This window comes from Salvelinus alpinus, chromosome 10 (genome assembly GCF_045679555.1).
Source record: "Salvelinus alpinus chromosome 10, SLU_Salpinus.1, whole genome shotgun sequence".
In the NCBI taxonomy this organism is placed as follows: domain Eukaryota; kingdom Metazoa; phylum Chordata; class Actinopteri; order Salmoniformes; family Salmonidae; genus Salvelinus; species Salvelinus alpinus.
Window position 1 is genome coordinate 84,897,338 of NC_092095.1, and position 23,787 is coordinate 84,921,124.

Consider the following 23,787-nt stretch of genomic DNA (forward strand, 5'->3'; position numbering starts at 1 on the left):
CCATAGTGAGGGTAGTAACCCGTCTGTCCATCTCTCTCAGTGACACCATAGTGAGGGTGGATTCACCTGGTCTGTCCTCTCAGAGGAGCAGTATTCACTAGGTCTGTCCTCTCAGAGGAGCAGTATTCACTAGGTCTGTCCTCTCAGTGGAGCAGTATTCACCTGGTCTGTCCTCTCAGAGGAGCAGTATTCGCTAGGTCTGTCCTCTCAGAGGAGCAGTATTCACTAGGTCTGTCCTCTCAGAGGAGCAGTATTCACCAGGTCTGTCCTCTCAGAGGAGCAGTATTCACTAGGTCTGTCCTCTCAGAGGAGCAGTATTCACTAGGTCTGTCCTCTCAGTGGAGCAGTATTCACCTGGTCTGTCCTCTCAGAGGAGCAGTATTCGCTAGGTCTGTCCTCTCAGAGGAGCAGTATTCACTAGGTCTGTCCTCTCAGAGGAGCAGTATTCACTAGGTCTGTACTCTCAGAGGAGCAGTATTCACTAGGTCTGTACTCTCAGAGGAGCAGTATTCACTAGGTCTGTCCTCTCTGAGGAGCAGTATTCACTAGGTCTGTCCTCTCAGAGGAGCAGTATTCACTAGGTCTGTCCTCTCAGAGGAGCAGTATTCACCAGGTCTGTCCTCTCAGAGGAGCAGTATTCACTAGGTCTGTCCTCTCAGAGGAGCAGTATTCACTAGGTCTGTCCTCTCAGAGAAGCAGTATTCATTAGGTCTGTCCTCTCAGAGGAGCAGTATTCACTAGGTCTGTCCTCTCAGAGGAGCAGTATTCACTAGGTCTGTCCTCTCAGAGGAGCAGTATTCACTAGGTCTGTCCTCTCAGAGGAGCAGTATTCACTAGGTCTGTCCTCTCAGAGGAGCAGTATTCACCAGGTCTGTCCTCTCAGAGGAGCAGTATTCACCAGGTCTGTCCTCTCAGAGGAGCAGTATTCACCAGGTCTGTCCTCTCAGAGGAGCAGTATTCACCAGGTCTGTCCTCTCAGAGGAGCAGTATTCACCAGGTCTGTCCTCTCAGAGGAGCAGTATTCACCAGGTCTGTCCTCTCAGAGGAGCAGTATTCACCAGGTCTGTCCTCTCAGAGGAGCAGTATTCACTAGGTCTGTCCTCTCAGAGGAGCAGTATTCACTAGGTCTGTCCTCTCAGAGGAGCAGTAGTCACTAGGTCTGTCCTCTCAGAGGAGCAGTATTCACTAGGTCTGTCCTCTCAGAGGAGCAGTATTCACCTGGTCTGTCCTCTCTGAGGAGCAGTATTCACTAGGTCTGTCCTCTCAGAGGAGCAGTATTCACTAGGTCTGTCCTCTCAGAGGAGCAGTATTCGCTAGGTCTGTCCTCTCAGAGGAGCAGTATTCACCAGGTCTGTCCTCTCAGAGGAGCAGTATTCACCTGGTCTGTCCTCTCTGAGGAGCAGTATTCACTAGGTCTGTCCTCTCAGAGGAGCAGTATTCACCAGGTCTGTCCTCTCAGAGGAGCAGTATTCACTAGGTCTGTCCTCTCAGAGGAGCAGTATTCACTAGGTCTGTCCTCTCAGAGGAGCAGTATTCACTAGGTCTGTCCTCTCTGAGGAGCAGTATTCACTAGGTCTGTCCTCTCAGAGGAGCAGTATTCACTAGGTCTGTCCTCTCAGAGGAGCAGTATTCACTAGGTCTGTCCTCTCTGAGGAGCAGTATTCACTAGGTCTGTACTCTCAGAGGAGCAGTATTCACTAGGTCTGTACTCTCAGAGGAGCAGTATTCACTAGGTCTGTCCTCTCTGAGGAGCAGTATTCACTAGGTCTGTACTCTCAGAGGAGCAGTATTCACTAGGTCTGTCCTCTCTGAGGAGCAGTATTCACTAGGTCTGTCCTCTCAGAGGAGCAGTATTCACTAGGTCTGTCCTCTCAGAGGAGCAGTATTCACTAGGTCTGTCCTCTCAGAGGAGCAGTATTCACCAGGTCTGTCCTCTCAGAGGAGCAGTATTCACCAGGTCTGTCCTCTCAGAGGAGCAGTATTCACCAGGTCTGTCCTCTCAGAGGAGCAGTATTCACCAGGTCTGTCCTCTCAGAGGAGCAGTATTCACCAGGTCTGTCCTCTCAGAGGAGCAGTATTCACCAGGTCTGTCCTCTCAGAGGAGCAGTATTCACTAGGTCTGTCCTCTCAGAGGAGCAGTATTCACTAGGTCTGTCCTCTCAGAGGAGCAGTAGTCACTAGGTCTGTCCTCTCAGAGGAGCAGTATTCACTAGGTCTGTCCTCTCAGAGGAGCAGTATTCACCTGGTCTGTCCTCTCTGAGGAGCAGTATTCACTAGGTCTGTCCTCTCAGAGGAGCAGTATTCACTAGGTCTGTCCTCTCAGAGGAGCAGTATTCACCAGGTCTGTCCTCTCAGAGGAGCAGTATTCACCAGGTCTGTCCTCTCAGAGGAGCAGTATTCACCAGGTCTGTCCTCTCAGAGGAGCAGTATTCACCAGGTCTGTCCTCTCAGAGGAGCAGTATTCCCCAGGTCTGTCCTCTCAGAGGAGCAGTATTCACTAGGTCTGTCCTCTCAGAGGAGCAGTATTCGCTAGGTCTGTCCTCTCAGAGGAGCAGTATTCACCAGGTCTGTCCTCTCAGAGGAGCAGTATTCACCTGGTCTGTCCTCTCTGAGGAGCAGTATTCACTAGGTCTGTCCTCTCAGAGGAGCAGTATTCACTAGGTCTGTCCTCTCAGAGGAGCAGTATTCACCTGGTCTGTCCTCTCAGAGGAGCAGTATTCACCAGGTCTGTCCTCTCAGAGGAGCAGTATTCACTAGGTCTGTCCTCTCAGAGGAGCAGTATTCACTAGGTCTGTCCTCTCAGAGGAGCAGTATTCACCTGGTCTGTCCTCTCTGAGGAGCAGTATTCACTAGGTCTGTCCTCTCAGAGGAGCAGTATTCACCTGGTCTGTCCTCTCAGAGGAGCAGTATTCACCTGGTCTGTCCTCTCAGAGGAGCAGTATTCACCTGGTCTGTCCTCTCTGAGGAGCAGTATTCACTAGGTCTGTCCTCTCAGAGGAGCAGTATTCACCTGGTCTGTCCTCTCAGAGGAGCAGTATTCACTAGGTCTGTCCTCTCTGAGGAGCAGTATTCACTAGGTCTGTCCTCTCAGAGGAGCAGTATTCACCAGGTCTGTCCTCTCAGAGGAGCAGTATTCACCAGGTCTGTCCTCTCAGAGGAGCAGTATTCACCAGGTCTGTCCTCTCAGAGGAGCAGTATTCACCAGGTCTGTCCTCTCAGAGGAGCAGTATTCACCAGGTCTGTCCTCTCAGAGGAGCAGTATTCACTAGGTCTGTCCTCTCAGAGGAGCAGTAGTCACTAGGTCTGTCCTCTCAGAGGAGCAGTATTCACTAGGTCTGTCCTCTCAGAGGAGCAGTATTCACCTGGTCTGTCCTCTCTGAGGAGCAGTATTCACTAGGTCTGTCCTCTCAGAGGAGCAGTATTCACTAGGTCTGTCCTCTCAGAGGAGCAGTATTCACCAGGTCTGTCCTCTCAGAGGAGCAGTATTCACCAGGTCTGTCCTCTCAGAGGAGCAGTATTCACCAGGTCTGTCCTCTCAGAGGAGCAGTATTCACCAGGTCTGTCCTCTCAGAGGAGCAGTATTCACCAGGTCTGTCCTCTCAGAGGAGCAGTATTCACCAGGTCTGTCCTCTCAGAGGAGCAGTATTCACTAGGTCTGTCCTCTCAGAGGAGCAGTAGTCACTAGGTCTGTCCTCTCAGAGGAGCAGTATTCACTAGGTCTGTCCTCTCAGAGGAGCAGTATTCACCTGGTCTGTCCTCTCTGAGGAGCAGTATTCACTAGGTCTGTCCTCTCAGAGGAGCAGTATTCACTAGGTCTGTCCTCTCAGAGGAGCAGTATTCACCAGGTCTGTCCTCTCAGAGGAGCAGTATTCACCAGGTCTGTCCTCTCAGAGGAGCAGTATTCACCAGGTCTGTCCTCTCAGAGGAGCAGTATTCACCAGGTCTGTCCTCTCAGAGGAGCAGTATTCACCAGGTCTGTCCTCTCAGAGGAGCAGTATTCACTAGGTCTGTCCTCTCAGAGGAGCAGTATTCGCTAGGTCTGTCCTCTCAGATGAGCAGTATTCACCAGGTCTGTCCTCTCAGAGGAGCAGTATTCACCTGGTCTGTCCTCTCTGAGGAGCAGTATTCACTAGGTCTGTCCTCTCAGAGGAGCAGTATTCACTAGGTCTGTCCTCTCAGAGGAGCAGTATTCACCTGGTCTGTCCTCTCAGAGGAGCAGTATTCACCAGGTCTGTCCTCTCAGAGGAGCAGTATTCACTAGGTCTGTCCTCTCAGAGGAGCAGTATTCACTAGGTCTGTCCTCTCAGAGGAGCAGTATTCACCTGGTCTGTCCTCTCTGAGGAGCAGTATTCACTAGGTCTGTCCTCTCAGAGGAGCAGTATTCACCTGGTCTGTCCTCTCAGAGGAGCAGTATTCACCTGGTCTGTCCTCTCAGAGGAGCAGTATTCACCTGGTCTGTCCTCTCTGAGGAGCAGTATTCACTAGGTCTGTCCTCTCAGAGGAGCAGTATTCACCTGGTCTGTCCTCTCAGAGGAGCAGTATTCACTAGGTCTGTCCTCTCTGAGGAGCAGTATTCACTAGGTCTGTCCTCTCAGAGGAGCAGTATTCGCTAGGTCTGTCCTCTCAGAGGAGCAGTATTCACTAGGTCTATCCTCTCAGTGGAGCAGTATTCACTAGGTCTGTCCTCTCAGAAGAGCAGTATTCACCTGGTCTGTCCTCTCAGAGGAGCAGTATTCACTAGGTCTATCCTCTCAGTGGAGCAGTATTCACCTGGTCTGTCCTCTCAGAGGAGCAGTATTCACCTGGTCTGTCCTCTCAGAGGAGCAGTATTCACTAGGTCTATCCTCTCAGTGGAGCAGTATTCACTAGGTCTGTCCTCTCAGTGGAGCAGTATTCACCTGGTCTGTCCTCTCAGAGGAGCAGTATTCACTAGGTCTGTCCTCTCTGAGGAGCAGTATTCACTAGGTCTGTCCTCTCAGAGGAGCAGTATTCGCTAGGTCTGTCCTCTCAGAGGAGCAGTATTCACTAGGTCTATCCTCTCAGTGGAGCAGTATTCACTAGGTCTGTCCTCTCAGAAGAGCAGTATTCACCTGGTCTGTCCTCTCAGAGGAGCAGTATTCACTAGGTCTATCCTCTCAGTGGAGCAGTATTCACCTGGTCTGTCCTCTCAGAGGAGCAGTATTCACTAGGTCTGTCCTCTCAGAGGAGTAGGATTCACTAGGTCTGTCCTCAGAGGAGCAGTATTCACTAGGTCTGTCCTCTCAGAGGAGCAGTATTCACTAGGTCTGTCCTCTCAGAGGAGCAGTATTCACTAGGTCTGTCCTCTCAGAGGAGCAGTATTCACTAGGTCTGTCCTCTCAGAGGAGCAGTATTCACTAGGTCTGTCCTCTCAGAGGAGCAGTATTCACTAGGTCTGTCCCCTCAGAGGAGCAGTATTCACTAGGTCTGTCCTCTCAGAGGAGCAGTATTCACTAGGTCTGTCCTCTCAGAGGAGCAGTATTCACTAGGTCTGTCCCCTCAGAGGAGCAGTATTCACTAGGTCTGTCCTCTCAGAGGAGTAGTATTCACTAGGTCTGTCCTCTCAGAGGAGCAGTATTCACTAGGTCTGTCCTCTCCACCGGGGTCTCTGAGGGGTCCTCCACCAGGGTCTCTGATGATGATCAGTCCTGTATGACCGGCTGCTGTAGTGACTCACTGGGTGATACACTGAAGAGTGGTGCTGAATACCTGGACGGACACACACACACACACACACACACACACACACACACACACACACACACACACACACACACACACACACACACACACACACACACACACACACACACACACACACACACACACACACACACACACACACACACACACACACACACACACACACACACACACACACACTCCTCACCATTGCTGCAGCCTCTGCTCCACCTCCTTGAGGAAGGCCTGGTGGAACTGATAGACTGGATCATAGTTGGTGTTGATCAGAGTCCTCACTGAGTCTGGCAGGACTTCCTCTTTACCCAGCACAGCCTGGAATGACTGGGACACAACACAGCTGTTAGACTTCCTGTTTACCCAGCACATCCTGGAATGACTGGGACACAACACAGCTTCCCCATTAAATAAAGGTGGAAAATACAAAACGGCTGAGAGAGAGCGAGAGCGAGAGAGAGACAGAGAGGGAGGGAGAGCAGGACAGACAATAGGCAGTAGCCCACCGCTCACCGTACTAACATGCTGATTACTGCTGATCTAAAGAGTCATTTTATGGTCACTACTAGTCTTACCATAGTTACTACTAGTCTTTACTACTACCACTGTTACTACTAGTCTTACCATAGTTACTACTAGTCTTTACTACTACCACTGTTATTACTAGTCTTACCACTGTTACTACTAGTCTTACCACTGTTACTACTAGTCTTACCATAGTTACTACTAGTCTTACCATAGTTACTACTAGTCTTACCACTGTTACTACTAGTCTTACCATAGTTACTACTAGTCTTACCACTGTTACTACTAGTCTTACCACTGTTACTACTAGTCTTACCATAGTTACTACTAGTCTTACCACTGTTACTACTAGTCTTACCACTGTTATTACTAGTCTTACCACTGTTACTACTAGTATTACCATAGTTACTACTAGTATTACCACTGTTACTACTAGTATTACCATAGTTACTACTAGTCTTACCATAGTTACTACTAGTCTTACCACTGTTACTACTAGTCTTACCATAGTTACTACTAGTCTTACCATAGTTACTACTAGTCTTACCACTGTTACTACTAGTCTTACCATAGTTACTACTAGTCTTACCACTGTTACTACTAGTCTTACCACTGTTATTACTAGTCTTACCATAGTTACTACTAGTATTACCACTGTTACTACTAGTCTTACCATAGTTACTACTAGTATTACCACTGTTACTACTAGTCTTACCACTGTTACTACTAGTCTTACCACTGTTATTACTAGTCTTACCACTGTTACTACTAGTATTACCATAGTTACTACTAGTCTTACCACTGTTACTACTAGTATTACCATAGTTACTACTAGTCTTACCATAGTTACTACTAGTCTTACCACTGTTACTACTAGTCTTACCATAGTTACTACTAGTCTTACCATAGTTACTACTAGTCTTACCACTGTTACTACTAGTCTTACCATAGTTACTACTAGTCTTACCACTGTTACTACTAGTCTTACCACTGTTATTACTAGTCTTACCATAGTTACTACTAGTCTTACCACTGTTACTACTAGTCTTACCATAGTTACTACTAGTCTTACCACTGTTACTACTAGTCTTACCACTGTTACTACTAGTCTTACCATAGTTACTACTAGTCTTACCACTGTTACTACTAGTCTTACCACTGTTACTACTAGTCTTACCATAGTTACTACTAGTCTTACCATAGTTACTACTAGTCTTACCACTGTTACTACTAGTCTTACCACTGTTACTACTAGTCTTACCATAGTTACTACTAGTCTTACCACTGTTACTACTAGTCTTACCACTGTTATTACTAGTCTTACCATAGTTACTACTAGTCTTACCACTGTTATTACTAGTATTACCATAGTTACTACTAGTCTTACCACTGTTATTACTAGTCTTACCACTGTTACTACTAGTCTTACCACTGTTATTACTAGTCTTACCATAGTTACTACTAGTCTTACCACTGTTATTACTAGTATTACCACAGTTATTGCTAGGCTCACCACGGTTACCACTAGTCTTACCACTGTTACAACTAGTCTTACCACTTATTACTAGTCTTACCATGGATAGAACTAGTCTTATAGTCTTACCAGGGTTAAAACTAGTCATACCAGGGTTATAACTATTCATACCAGGGTTACAACTAGTCTTACCACGTTTATAACAAATCGTACCATGTTTATAACTAGTCTTACCACGGTTATAACTAGTCTTACCACATTATTTATAACTAGTCTTACCACGTTTATAACTAATCTTACCACGTTTATAACTAGTCTTACCACGTTTATAACTAGTCTTACCACGTTTATAACTAGTCTTACCACGTTTATAACTAGTCGTACCACGTTTATAACTAGTCGTACCACGGTTAAAACTAGTCGTACCACGGTTAAAACTAGTCGTACCACGGTTATAACTAATCTTACCAAGGTTATAACTAGTTTTACCAGGGTTATAACGAATCTTACCACGGTTATAACTAGTCTTACCACGGTTACAACTAGTCTTACCACGGTTACAACTAGTCTTACCACGGTTACAACTAGTCTTATCACGGTTATAACTAGTCTTACCACGGTTATAACTAGTCTTACCACGGTTATAACTAGTCTTACCACGATTATAACTAGTCTTACCACAGTTACAACTAGTCTTACCACGGTTATAACTAGTCTTATCACGGTTACAACTAGTCTTACCACGGTTATAACTAGTCTTACCACGGTTATAACTAGTCTTACCACGGTTATAACTAGTCTTACCACGGTTATAACTAGTCTTACCATGGTTATAACTAGTCTTACCACGGTTATAACTAGTCTTACCACGGTTATAACTAGTCTTACCACGGTTATAACTAGTCTTACCACGGTTATAACTAGTCTTACCACGGTTATAACTAGTCTTACCAGGGTTATAACTAGTCTTACCAGGGTTATAACTAGTCTTACCACGGTTATAACTAGTCTTACCACGGTTACAACTAGTCTTACCAGGGTTATAACTAGTCTTACCACGTTTATAACTAGTCTTACCAGGGTTATAACTAGTCTTACCACGGTTATAACTGCCATGTCCTTCTGGAAGGTTCTCTCTGTGGTGAGAAGCTCCTTGGCGATGAAGTAGGCCTGGTCAGTCGGGAACTTCTGGAAGAAAGAGGGAGGAAATGTAAGAGAGGGCAACACAACATGAATACCCTCAAACACCAAGGCGGATTAGAGCAGAGGGCGTTTATTAGTCTGTCTTGTGTTTTGTTTCAATCTAAGCATATATCCTGCTTCAGCTAACCATCCTAAATGTCATTAGACATGAGGAGTTGTTGGTGTAACAGTGATGGTACAGGCCTACTATAATATACTATTATGTTAGGCTCAGTAATTAACATGCTAACTAATCATGAGGAGTTGTTGGTTTAACAGCGATGGTACAGGCCTACTATAATATACTATTATGTTAGGCTCAGTAATTAACATGCTAACTAATCATGAGGAGTTGTTGGTGTAACAGTGATGGTACAGGCCTACTATAATATACTATTATGTTAGGCTCAGTTATTAACATGCTAACTAATCATGAGGAGTTGTTGGTTTAACAGCGATGGTACAGGCCTACTATAATATACTATTATGTTAGGCTCAGTAATTAACATGCTAACTAATCATGAGGAGTTGTTGGTGTAACAGTGATGGTACAGGCCTACTATAATATACTATTATGTTAGGCTCAGTTATTAACATGCTAACTAATCATGAGGAGTTGTTGGTGTAACAGTGATGGTACAGGCCTACTATAATATACTATTATGTTAGGCTCAGTTATTAACATGCTAACTAATCATGAGGAGTTGTTGGTGTAACAGTGATGGTACAGGCCTACTATAATATACTATTATGTTAGGCTCAGTTATTAACATGCTAACTAATCATGAGGAGTTGTTGGTTTAACAGCGACGGTACAGGCCTACTATAATATACTATTATGTTAGGCTCAGTAATTAACATGCTAACTAATCATGAGGAGTTGTTGGTTTAACAGCGACGGTACAGGCCTACTATAATATACTATTATGTTAGGCTCAGTAATTAACATGCTAACTAATCATGAGGAGTTGTTGGTTTAACAGTGACGGTACAGGCCTACTATAATATACTATTATGTTAGGCTCAGTAATTAACATGCTAACTAATCATGAGGAGTTGTTGGTGTAACAGTGATGGTACAGGCCTACTATAATATACTATTATGTTAGGCTCAGTAATTAACATGCTAACTAATCATGAGGAGTTGTTGGTGTAACAGTGATGGTACAGGCCTACTATAATATACTATTATGTTAGGCTCAGTTATTAACATGCTAACTAATCATGAGGAGTTGTTGGTGTAACAGTGATGGTACAGGCCTACTATAATATACTATTATGTTAGGCTCAGTAATTAACATGCTAACTAATCATGAGGAGTTGTTGGTGTAACAGCGACGGTACAGGCCTACTATAATATACTATTATGTTAGGCTCAGTAATTAACATGCTAACTAATCATGAGGAGTTGTTGGTGTAACAGCGACGGTACAGGCCTACTATAATATACTATTATGTTAGGCTCAGTAATTAACATGCTAACTAATCATGAGGAGTTGTTGGTTTAACAGTGACGGTACAGGCCTACTATAATATACTATTATGTTAGGCTCAGTAATTAACATGCTAACTAATCATGAGGAGTTGTTGGTTTAACAGCGACGGTACAGGCCTACTATAATATACTATTATGTTAGGCTCAGTAATTAACAAGCTAACTAATCATGAGGAGTTGTTGGTTTAACAGCGACGGTACAGGCCTACTATAATATACTATTATGTTAGGCTCAGTAATTAACATGCTAACTAATCATGAGTCAAATGTGATCTGGCTTTGATTCAGCTTTGATCTTTACTACATGAAGTGAGAAGTGAACCTTCCATTTGAAATAATAATAATAATAATAATAATAATAAGTAATGAGTAGGACTATTAGATATGGGCAACATATCTTGATGAGATCTAGCCTGGTAAAGTGGAATACCACAGTTCCTTACAGACTCTCACTAGCCTGGTAAAGTGGGATACCACAGTTCCTTACAGACTCTCACTAGCCTGGTAAAGTGGGATACCACAGTTCCTTAAAGACACTCACTAGCCTGGTAAAGTGGGATACCACAGCTCCTTACAGACTCTCACTAGCCTGGTAAAGTGGGATACCACAGCTCCTTACAGACTCTCACTAGCCTGGTAAAGTGGGATACCACAGTTCCTTACAGACTCTCACTAGCCTGGTAAAGTGGGATACCACAGCTCCTTACAGACTCTCACTAGCCTGGTAAAGTGGGATACCACAGTTCCTTACAGACTCTCACTAGCCTGGTAAAGTGGGATACCACAGCTCCTTACAAACTCTCACTAGCCTGGTAAAGTGGGATACCACAGCTCCTTAGACTCTCACTAGCCTGGTAAAGTGGGATACCACAGCTCCTTAGACTCTCACTAGCCTGGTAAAGTGGGATACCACAGTTCCTTAGACTCTCACTAGCCTGGTAAAGTGGGATACCACAGTTCTAATTAGTTCTACTACAGTTCCTAGAGACTCTCTAACAAAGTAGAACAGTACTGTCCTATGGGCTGGATCGCTCTCTCAAGAGTATGGGGACATGTCCTCCCCCCATCCTCCAATCTCTCACCCTCTCTCTCTTTCCCTCCCTCTCCCTCTCTCACCCTCCCTCCCTCTCTCACCCTCCCTCTCTCACCCACTCTCTCTTTCCCTCCCTCTCCCACCTCCCACCCTCCCTCTCTCCCTCCCTCTCCCACCTTCCCTCCCTCCCTGAAAGACAAACCTTCCTCCGAACCTCGTCTTCATCATCCGTGCGAACGTAGCCAGCGTCGGTGAACAGTGGGGATGAGAGAGGGGAGGAATGGGCGTTGATGAGCGAGGGCTGGTGCCCGTTGAGGCTCTGACCCGGGCCGAAGGGAAAGGCTTTCTGCCCCTTCACCACCACTGGAGGGCTGGCCAATGGGGAGTCAGAGAGATCAGAGCTGCCTGAGATCACACCTGGAAGAGAGGAGGGGACAGGAACGAGTCAGAGCTGCTTGAGATCACACCTGGAAGAGAGGAGGGGACAGGAACAAGTCAGAGCTGCCTGAGATCACACCTGGAAGAGGGGAGGGGACAGGAACGAGTCAGAGCTGCCTGAGATCACACCTGGAAGAGAGGAGGGGACAGGAACGAGTCAGAGCTGCCTGAGATCACACCTGGAAGAGAGGAGGGGACAGGAACGAGTCAGAGCTGCCTGAGATCACACCTGGAAGAGAGGAGGGGACAGGAACGAGTCAGAGCTGCCTGAGATCACACCTGGAAGAGAGGAGGGGACAGGAACGAGTCAGAGCTGCCTGAGATCACACCTGGAAGAGAGGAGGGGACAGGAACGAGTCAGAGCTGCTTGAGATCACACCTGGAAGAGAGGAGAGGACAGGAATGAGTCAGAGCTGCCTGAGATCACACCTGGAAGAGGGGAGGGGACAGGAACGAGTCAGAGCTGCCTGAGATCACACCTGGAAGAGAGGAGGGGACAGGAACGAGTCAGAGCTGCCTGAGATCCTGGGAGACGCGCCTGACCCTGGGGGACGCGCCTGACCCTGGGGGACGCGCCTGACCCTGGAGGACACACCTGACCCTGGGAGACACACCTGACCCTGGGAGACACACCTGACCCTGGGAGACACACCTGACCCTGGGAGACACACCTGGCCCTGGAGGACACACCCCCCTCCCCCCCGCAGAATATCTCATCCAGCTCGGAGGAGAGGAGGGGGGGAGTGGCCAACATGGAACGACCCTTCATGTTAGACAACTCATCGTGTTACGTCCCTGCTCTGACTGACTTGGTTAGAGTTACCATACCTGTTCCTACCCACAAACTGCTGCCCCTCCTGGACCCCCTTCGCGCTCCTGTTAACCCCCCGACCCCGAACCATAACACCCAGCGGTTCAACCTCATCATTGACATGTGTGTGAGCGTCTGGCCTCGTTCTCTATCTATACCAGAACAGTGGATGTAGGAGACAGAAGAGCTGCTGCCTTCAGCTGCCTGCTAGACTGGACCTGAGATCTGCTGCTCTGGGTGTCTGGTGGAGGGTAGGGCCTGGCCCTCTGGTCCCCTCGGTCCAGCCTGGTGGCCGTTGGTCACTGTAGGGTCGTCCACCGGGGCCTGGAGGGTCAACCTGAGAGGAGAGTCTGTCTGGTCCACCGAGACACTCTGGAGAGGAGGGAGAGAGAGAAGTTAAAGGGGTACTCTGGAGAGGAGGGAGAGAGAGAAGTTAAAGGGGTACTCTGGAGAGGAGGGAGAGAGAGAAGTTAAAGGGGACACTGGAGAGGAGGGAGAGAGAGAAGTTAAAGGGGTACTCTGGAGAGGAGGGAGAGAGAGAAGTTAAAGGGGTACTCTGGAGAGGAGGGAGAGAGAGAAGTTAAAGGGGTACTCTGGAGAGGAGGGAGAGAGAGAAGTTAAAGGGGACACTCTGGAGAGGAGGGAAGTTAAAGGGGACACTCTGGAGAGGAGGGAAGTTAAAGGGGTACTCTGTGATATAAAGAGCAGAACACACGCTAACTCTATTCCTTCTCCTATGAATCAAAGAGAGAAAGGTCACTGTGATATACTGACCTCTTGTGGCACTGTGGATGTCTTTCTGTCCTGGGCTGCCAGGCTGCTGCCAGACACCTTCTTACTGTGTTTCCTGATGGGCAGAGAGGAGACAGGTGAAGTCTCAGTCTATCAACTGTTGAGGTAAAGGGACATGGGAACGTCGAGCCACAGACACGCCTCAGGGGAAGAGAGGCTGACGTCCAGACCAGGTGAAGTCTCAGTCTATCAACTGTTGAGGTAAAGGGACATGGGAACGTCGAGCCACAGACACGGGGGAAGAGAGGCTGACGTCCAGACCAGGTGAAGTCTCAGTCTATCAACTGTTGAGGTAAAGGGACATGGGAACGTCGAGCCACAGACACGCCTCAGGGGAAGAGAGGCTGACGTCCAGACCAGGTGAAGTCTCAGTCTATCAACTGTTGAGGTAAAGGGACATGGGAACGTCGAGCCACAGACACGCCTCAGGGGAAGAGAGGCTGACGTCCGGACCAGGTGAAGTCTCACCTTTCAAACGGGACCTTTTGGAACGCTGAGTCCTTGACGTAATCAAACACCTGCTTCTGTGTCCGACCGCTGCAGATATAGAGAGACAGAGCATGTTGAAACACAGAGGTCTGATGAAGCAGTCCCTGTAAAAGGACTGTCAGTGAAAGGCCCTGATACAATAGGAAAGGTCACATTGATGAGGCCAGTACCAATCTGTGTTGTTGTTGCTGGTTAATATGCATTTATCATGTAGTGTCCACTCAGGCCCCTCCTCTACCAGCTCCACCCACTCAGGCCCCTCCTCTACCAGCTCCACCCACTCAGGCCCCTCCTCTACCAGCTCCACCCACTCAGGCCCCTCCTCTACAAGCTCCACCCACTCAGGCCCCTCCTCTACCAGCTCCACCCACTCAGGCCCCTCCTCTACAAGCTCCACCCACTCAGGCCCCTCCTCTACCAGCTCCACCCACTCAGGCCCCTCCTCTACAAGCTCCACCCACTCAGGCCCCTCCTCTACCAGCTCCACCCACTCAGGCCCCTCCTCTACAAGCTCCACCCACTCAGGCCCCTCCTCTACAAGCTCCACCCACTCAGGCCCCTCCTCTACAAGCTCCACCCACTCAGGCCCCTCCTCTACCAGCTCCACCCACTCAGGCCCCTCCTCTACAAGCTCCACCCACTCAGGCCCCTCCTCTACCAGCTCCACCCACTCAGGCCCCTCCTCTACCAGCTCCACCCACCCACCCAGCCAGCCTCCCTAAACCTCTACAAGCTCCACCCACCCACCCAGCCAGCCAGCCTACCTAAACCTCTACAAGCTCCACCCACCCACCCAGCCAGCCTCCCTAAACCTCTACAAGCTCCACCCAGCCAGCCAGCCTCCCTAAACCTCTACCAGCTCCACCCACTCAGCCTCCCTAAACCTCTACAAGCTCCACCCAGCCAGCCAGCCTCCCTAAACCTCTACAAGCTCCACCCAGCCAGCCAGCCTCCCTAAACCTCTACAATCTCCACCCACCCACCCAGCCAGCCTCCCTAAACCTCTACAAGCTCCACCCACCCACCCAGCCAGCCTCCCTAAACCTCTACAAGCTCCACCCACCCACCCAGCCAGCCAGCCTCCCTAAACCTCTACAGGCTCCACCCACTCAGCCTTTCTAAACCTCTACAGGCTCCACCCACCCACCCACCCAGCCTCCCTAAACCTCTACAGGCTCCACCCACCCACCCAGCCAGCCTCCCTAAACCTCTACAAGCTCCACCCACCCACCCACCCAGCCTCCCTAAACCTTTACAGGCTCCACCCACTCAGCCTCCCTAAACCTCTACAGGCTCCACCCACCCACCCAGCCAGCCAGCCTCCCTAAATCTCTATAGGCTCCACCCACCCACCCACCCAGCCAGCCTCCCTAAACCTCTACAGGCTCCACCCAGCCTACCTAAACCTGAAGGAGGACCCCCTGGCGAAGAGAACAGCTTTGGCTTTGGGCTTGGGTTCCTCAAACAGTCTGAAGAAGGCGTGATACTCCACACATATTTTCCAGTAGATTTTACAGCAGTCTCTACTGGCCATCACAAACTCCAGAGTGTCCTGGTATGCACTCTGCTGCAGGGGGGGGTACAGCACAGACATAGTCAACACATAGCATTGGTTAGACCAGGAGAAACATGGGCTGTGTTCATCTATGCCTCTAATATAAACCACTGCTGTTGGAACCACTTCATAACTGTTGAATATTGCTGTGAATTTTACAACCAATCAACCAATCAGAATGTAGTATTCTGCCGTGGTGTAAGGACTTACATTGAGGTCTGGTCTGAGTTTGATGAGAAACCGTTTCCTCTTGAAGCTGAGCTTGCGGACTTTAGACCAGTTAAAAGCATTGATCTTAGTGTGTCCCTATAGGAGAGAGTTTAGACCAGTTAAAAGCATTGATCTTAGTGTCTCTATAGGAGAGAGTTTAGACCAGTTAAAAGCATTAATCTTAGTGTCCCCCTATAGGAGAGAGTTTAGACCAGTTAAAAGCATTGATCTTAGTGTCCCCCTATAGGAGAGAGTTTAGACCAGTTAAAAGCATTGATCTTAGTGTCCCCCTATAGGAGAGAGTTTAGACCAGTTAAAAGCATTGATCTTAGTGTCCCCCTATAGGAGAGAGTTTAGACCAGTTAAAAGCATTGATCTTAGTGTCCCCCTATAGGAGAGAGTTTAGACCAGTTAAAAGCATTGATCTTAGTGTCCCTATAGGAGAGAGTTTAGACCAGTTAAAAGCATTGATCTTAGTGTGTCCCTATAGGAGAGAGTTTAGACCAGTTAAAAGCATTGATCTTAGTGTCTCTATAGGAGAGAGTTTAGACCAGTTAAAAGCATTGATCTTAGTGTCCCTATAGGAGAGAGTTTAGACCAGTTAAAAGCATTGATCTTAGTGTCCCTATAGGAGAGAGTTTAGACCAGTTAAAAGCATTGATCTTAGTGTCCCCCTATAGGAGAGAGTTTAGACCAGTTAAAAGCATTGATCTTAGTGTCCCTATAGGAGAGAGTTTAGACCAGTTAAAAGCATTGATCTTAGTGTCCCTATAGGAGAGAGTTTAGACCAGTTAAAAGCATTGATCTTAGTGTCCCCCTATAGGAGAGAGTTTAGACCAGTTAAAAGCATTGATCTTAGTGTCCCCCTATAGGAGAGAGTTTAGACCAGTTAAAAGCATTGATCTTAGTGTCCCTATAGGAGAGAGTTTAGACCAGTTAAAAGCATTGATCTTAGTGTCCCCCTATAGGAGAGAGTTTAGACCAGTTAAAAGCATTGATCTTAGTGTGTCCCTATAGGAGAGAGTTTAGACCAGTTAAAAGCATTGATCTTAGTGTCTCTATAGGAGAGAGTTTAGACCAGTTAAAAGCATTAATCTTAGTGTCCCCCTATAGGAGAGAGTTTAGACCAGTTAAAAGCATTGATCTTAGTGTCCCCCTATAGGAGAGAGTTTAGACCAGTTAAAAGCATTGATCTTAGTGTCCCCCTATAGGAGAGAGTTTAGACCAGTTAAAAGCATTGATCTTAGTGTCCCCCTATAGGAGAGAGTTTAGACCAGTTAAAAGCATTGATCTTAGTGTCCCCCTATAGGAGAGAGTTTAGACCAGTTAAAAGCATTGATCTTAGTGTCCCTATAGGAGAGAGTTTAGACCAGTTAAAAGCATTGATCTTAGTGTGTCCCTATAGGAGAGAGTTTAGACCAGTTAAAAGCATTGATCTTAGTGTCCCCCCTATAGGAGAGAGTTTAGACCAGTTAAAAGCATTGATCTTAGTGTCCCCCTATAGGAGAGAGTTTAGACCAGTTAAAAGCATTGATCTTAGTGTCCCTATAGGAGAGAGTTTAGACCAGTTAAAAGCATTGATCTTAGTGTCCCCCTATAGGAGAGAGTTTAGACCAGTTAAAAGCATTGATCTTAGTGTCCCTATAGGAGAGAGTTTAGACCAGTTAAAAGCATTGATCTTAGTGTCCCTATAGGAGAGAGTTTAGACCAGTTAAAAGCATTGATCTTAGTGTCCCCCTATAGGAGAGAGTTTAGACCAGTTAAAAGCATTGATCTTAGTGTCCCCCTATAGGAGAGAGTTTAGACCAGTTAAAAGCATTGATCTTAGTGTCTCTATAGGAGAGAGTTTAGACCAGTTAAAAGCATTGATCTTAGTGTCCCTATAGGAGAGAGTTTAGACCAGTTAAAAGCATTGATCTTAGTGTCCCTATAGGAGAGAGTTTAGACCAGTTAAAAGCATTGATCTTAGTGTCCCCCTATAGGAGAGAGTTTAGACCAGTTAAAAGCATTGATCTTAGTGTGTCCCTATAGGAGAGAGGAGTTTCAGTTGGTTGGACAACATTCATACAGACATGACATAGTATTCTGTATCACAGAGAACACTTCCCAGACAGTCTCAAGACTGTTGGAAAGGCATTCCAGGTGAAGCTGGTTGAGAGAATGCCAAGTGTGAGAAAAGGGTGGCTACTTTGAAGAATCTAAATCGTAAAATATGCTGGACTGGTGTAACGCTCGCCGCCATTGGACTCTGGAGCAGTGGAAATGTGTTCTCTGGATTGACGAATCACACTTCACATCTGGCAGTCCGACGGACTAACCTGGGATTGGCGGATGCCAGTACAATGCTACTTGCCCCAATGCATAGTGCCAACTGTAAAGTTTGGTGGAGGAGGAATAATGGTCTGGGGCTGTTTTTCATGGTTCGGGCCCCTTAGTTCCAGTGAATAATGGTCTGGGGCTGTTTTTCATGGTTCGGGCCCCTTAGTTCCAATCATGTAGTGTATATATATATTTTTTTCTGTGTGTGGAAAGAACAGCTGACTGAAGAGCGGACAGCTGGGCATTCGTGCGTTTGAGTCCGTTTCTGCTGTGACATAGACTCCACAAAGTGATGAAACTTTATTGTTCCTCGGTAAGCATGGTGCTAGACAAATAAGTCTTCGGTTGCCTAGGCAACGCCCCCATCCCTTTTTTATTTTTTTCTCCAAATGGTTGTTACGGTGACCGTGGTCATTTGGCTGACCAATAACCCTCATCCAAAATGCCATGCCAGTCACAGCCCTAAGTGGTATGAAGAGGATTCCTAACGGCAGCATTACTCAAATCTAATGTTATTTGTCACATGAATACATCAGGTGTAGTAGACCTCACAGTGAAATGCTGAATACAACAGGTGTAGTAGACCTCACAGTGAAATGCTGAATACAACAGGTGTAGTAGACCTCACAGTGAAATGCTGAATACAACAGGTGTAGTAGACCTCACAGTGAAATGCTGAATACAACAGGTGTAGTAGACCTTACAGTGAAATGCTGAATACAACAGGTGTAGTAGACCTCACAGTGAAATGCTGAATACAACAGGTGTAGTAGACCTCACAGTGAAATGCTGAATACAACAGGTGTAGTAGACCTTACAGTGAAATGCTGAATACAACAGGTGTAGTAGACCTCACAGTGAAATGCTGAATACAACAGGTGTAGTAGACCATACAGTGAAATGCTGAATACAACAGGTGTAGTAGACCATACAGTGAAATGCTGAATACAACAGGTGTAGTAGACCATACAGTGAAATGCTGAATACAACAGGTGTAGTAGACCATACAGTGAAATGCTGAATACAACAGGTGTAGTAGACCTCACAGTGAAATGCTGAATACAACAGGTGTAGTAGACCTCACAGTGAAATGCTGAATACAAGAGGTGTAGTAGACCTTACAGTGAAATGCTGAATACAACAGGTGTAGTAGACCTTACAGTGAAATGCTGAATACAACAGGTGTAGTAGACCTTACAGTGAAATGCTGAATACAACAGGTGTAGTAGACCTTACAGTGAAATGCTGAATACAACAGGTATAGTAGACCTTACAGTGAAATGCTGAATACAACAGGTATAGTAGACCTTACAGTGAAATGCTGAATACAACAGGTGTAGTAGACCTCACAGTGAAATGCTGAATACAACAGGTGTAGTAGACCTCACAGTGAAATGCTGAATACAACAGGTGTAGTAGACCTCACAGTGAAATGCTGAATACAACAGGTGTAGTAGACCTCACAGTGAAATGCTGAATACAACAGGTGTAGTAGACCTTACAGTGAAATGCTGAATACAACAGGTGTAGTAGACCTCACAGTGAAATGCTGAATACAACAGGTGTAGTAGACCTCACAGTGAAATGCTGAATACAACAGGTGTAGTAGACCTCACAGTGAAATGCTGACTTACAAGCCTTTAACCAACAATGCAGTTTTAAGAAAATACCAACAAACAAAAAAAGGTAAGAGATCAGAAATAAACTCCCATGATCCTGGTGGATAAATATCTGGTGCACATATTACCCAGCAGTACCTGAAACACCAGCAGTCCAATATGAGACACAGCCAGACTGAGCTTGGTCCCCTCTCGGTCCTTAGCAGGGTGGAGTCTGACTCCATACATCTCCAACCGCCGGGCCATCTCCAATAGCTGATAGTCTGACTCGGCTGGCGTCTGGCCGCTGGGGACAAACAGGACACAGACCAACGCTTTAGTATGTCATAGTCTGACTCGGCTGGCGTCTGGGGACACACAGGACACAGACCAACGCTTTAGTATGTCATAGTCTGACTCGGCTGGCGTCTGGCCTCTGGGGACACACAGGACACAGACCAACGCTTTAGTATTTCATAGTCTGACTCGGCTGGCGTCTGGCCTCTGGGGACACACAGGAGACAGACCAACGCTTTAGTATTTCATAGTCTGACTCGGCTGGCGTCTGGCCTCTGGGGACACACAGGACACAGACCAACGCTTTAGTATTTCATAGTCTGACTCGGCTGGCGTCTGGCCTCTGGGGACAAACAGGACACAGACCAACGCTTTAGTATTTCATAGTCTGACTCGGCTGGCGTCTGGCCGCTAGGGACACACAGGACACAGACCAACGCTTTAGTATTTCATAGTCTGACTCGGCTGGCGTCTGGCCTCTGGGGACAAACAGGACACAGACCAACGCTTTAGTATTTCATAGTCTGACTCGGCTGGCGTCTGGCCGCTGGGGACAAACAGGACACAGACCAACGCTTTAGTATTTCATAGTCTGACTCGGCTGGCGTCTGGGGACACACAGGACACAGACCAACGCTTTAGTATTTCATAGTCTGACTCGGCTGGCGTCTGGCGTCTGGGGACAAACAGGACACAGACCAACGCTTTAGTATTTCATAGTCTGACTCGGCTGGCGTCTGGCGTCTGGGGACACACAGGACACATACCAACGCTTTAGTATTTCATAGTCTGACTCGGCTGGCGTCTGGGGACACACAGGACACAGACCAACGCTTTAGTATTTCATAGTCTGACTCGGCTGGCGTCTGGCGTCTGGGGACACACAGGACACATACCAACGCTTTAGTATTTCATAGTCTGACTCGGCTGGCGTCTGGCGTCTGGGGACAAACAGGACACAGACCAACGCTTTAGTATTTCATAGTCTGACTCGGCTGGCGTCTGGGGACACACAGGACACAGACCAACGCTTTAGTATTTCATAGTCTGACTCGGCTGGCGTCTGGGGACACACAGGACACAGACCAACGCTTTAGTATTTCATAGTCTGACTCGGCTGGCGTCTGGCCTCTGGGGACACACAGGACACAGACCAACACTTTAGTATTTCATAGTCTGACTCGGCTGGCGTCTGGCCTCTGGGGACACACAGGACACAGACCAACACTTTAGTATTTCATAGTCTGACTCTGCTGGCCTCTGGGGACACACAGGACACAGACCAACGCTTTAGTATTTCATAGTCTGACTCGGCTGGCGTCTGGCCTCTGGGGACAAACAGGACACAGACCAACACTTTAGTATTTCATAGTCTGACTCGGCTGGCGTCTGGCCTCTGGGGACACACAGGACACAGACCAACACTTTAGTATTTCATAGTCTGACTCGGCTGGCGTCTGGCCGCTAGGGACACACAGGAGACAGACCAACACTTTAGTATTTCATAGTCTGACTCGGCTGGCGTCTGGGGACACACAGGACACAGACCAACGCTTTAGTATTTCATAGTCTGACTCGGCTGGCGTCTGGCCTCTGGGGACACACAGGACACAGACCAACACTTTAGTATTTCATAGTCTGACTCTGCTGGCCTCTGGGGACACACAGGACACAGACCAACGCTTTAGTATTTCATAGTCTGACTCGGCTGGCGTCTGGCGTCTGGGGACACACAGGACACAGACCAACGCTTTAGTATTTCATAGTCTGACTCGGCTGGCGTCTGGCCTCTGGGGACACACAGGACACAGACCAACGCTTTAGTATTTCATAGTCTGACTCGGCTGGCGTCTGGCCTCTGGGGACACACAGGACACAGACCAACGCTTTAGTATTTCATAGTCTGACTCGGCTGGCGTCTGGCCTCTGGGGACACACAGGACACAGACCAACGCTTTAGTATTTCATAGTCTGACTCGGCTGGCGTCTGGCCTCTGGGGACAAACAGGACACAGACCAACACTTTAGTATTTCATAGTCTGACTCGGCTGGCGTCTGGCCTCTGGGGACACACAGGACACAGACCAACGCTTTAGTATTTCATAGTCTGACTCGGCTGGCGTCTGGCCTCTGGGGACACACAGGACACAGACCAACACTTTAGTATTTCATAGTCTGACTCGGCTGGCGTCTGGGGACACACAGGACACAGACCAACGCTTTAGTATTTCATAGTCTGACTCGGCTGGCGTCTGGCCGCTAGGGACACACAGGAGACAGACCAACACTTTAGTATTTCATAGTCTGACTCGGCTGGCGTCTGGGGACACACAGGACACAGACCAACGCTTTAGTATTTCATAGTCTGACTCGGCTGGCGTCTGGGGACACACAGGACACAGACCAACGCTTTAGTATTTCATAGTCTGACTCGGCTGGCGTCTGGGGACACACAGGACACAGACCAACGCTTTAGTATTTCATAGTCTGACTCGGCTGGCGTCTGGCCTCTGGGGACACACAGGACACAGACCAACGCTTTAGTATTTCATAGTCTGACTCGGCTGGCGTCTGGCCTCTGGGGACACACAGGACACAGACCAACGCTTTAGTATTTCATAGTCTGACTCGGCTGGCGTCTGGCCTCTGGGGACACACAGGACACAGACCAACACTTTAGTATTTCATAGTCTGACTCGGCTGGCGTCTGGGGACACACAGGACACAGACCAACGCTTTAGTATTTCATAGTCTGACTCGGCTGGCGTCTGGGGACACACAGGACACACACCAACACTTTAGTATTTCATAGTCTGACTCGGCTGGCGTCTGGCCTCTGGGGACACACAGGAGACAGACCAACACTTTAGTATTTCATAGTCTGACTCGGCTGGCGTCTGGGGACACACAGGACACAGACCAACGCTTTAGTATTTCATAGTCTGACTCTGCTGGCGTCTGGGGACACACAGGACACATACCAACGCTTTAGTATTTCATAGTCTGACTCGGCTGGCGTCTGGCCTCTGGGGACACACAGGACACAGACCAACGCTTTAGTATTTCATAGTCTGACTCGGCTGGCGTCTGGCCTCTGGGGACAAACAGGACACAGACCAACGCTTTAGTATTTCATAGTCTGACTCGGCTGGCGTCTGGCGTCTGGGGACACACAGGACACAGACCAACACTTTAGTATTTCATAGTCTGACTCGGCTGGCGTCTGGCGTCTGGGGACACACAGGACACAGACCAACGCTTTAGTATTTCATAGTCTGACTCGGCTGGCGTCTGGCCTCTGGGGACACACAGGACACATACCAACGCTTTAGTATTTCATAGTCTGACTCGGCTGGCGTCTGGGGACACACAGGACACAGACCAACGCTTTAGTATTTCAACATCACGTTGGACCAGTTCCACTGTTTCATCTGTACCATTGTCATCAACATGTTGACTAATTCAGTGCAACAGCCTTAAAGGAAAGCTTGGTTGTAAATCTGATAACTAATAAAACTAACAAAACATTATACTAATATAATCCATTAAACTAACAAAACTAACAACTAATAGGATCCATTAAACTAATAGGATCCATTAAACTAATAGGATCCATTAAACTAATAGGATCCATTAAACTAATAGGATCCATGAACATAATGCTTAACCAATATGTTGGACTAATATATTGCCCTCCGCCTCCCCACCAACACACGAGAGACTTTGAGTTACTAAATCTGCTGAGTGGAAATAGTTTCCTGTTTCCTGTATGTGGGCCTGAATTAGACCATCCTTCCTGCTCTGATCTGGGCTGGCTGGTCTCCTGAGGGACAGCGGTTGGTTTGGGGGGTGGA

General features: G+C 47.6%; 1 protein-coding gene across 2 annotated transcripts in view; it reads right to left on the bottom strand.

The window, feature by feature from the left end:
* LOC139532885 (FERM, ARHGEF and pleckstrin domain-containing protein 1-like) overlaps positions 1 to 23,787 on the bottom strand; it is a 71,354-nt gene that overhangs the window by 25,324 nt on the left and 22,243 nt on the right. For both annotated transcript variants that reach the window (XM_071331035.1, XM_071331036.1), the window contains exons 7-15: positions 19,796 to 19,943; positions 15,720 to 15,815; positions 15,355 to 15,521; positions 13,934 to 14,002; positions 13,448 to 13,520; positions 12,892 to 13,045; positions 11,627 to 11,841; positions 8,813 to 8,902; positions 5,909 to 6,042 (exon numbers count right to left, since the gene is read on the bottom strand). In XM_071331035.1, coding sequence (XP_071187136.1) covers positions 5,909 to 6,042; positions 8,813 to 8,902; positions 11,627 to 11,841; positions 12,892 to 13,045; positions 13,448 to 13,520; positions 13,934 to 14,002; positions 15,355 to 15,521; positions 15,720 to 15,815; positions 19,796 to 19,943 — 1,146 coding nt within the window. The remainder of the gene's footprint in view (positions 1 to 5,908; positions 6,043 to 8,812; positions 8,903 to 11,626; positions 11,842 to 12,891; positions 13,046 to 13,447; positions 13,521 to 13,933; positions 14,003 to 15,354; positions 15,522 to 15,719; positions 15,816 to 19,795; positions 19,944 to 23,787) is intronic.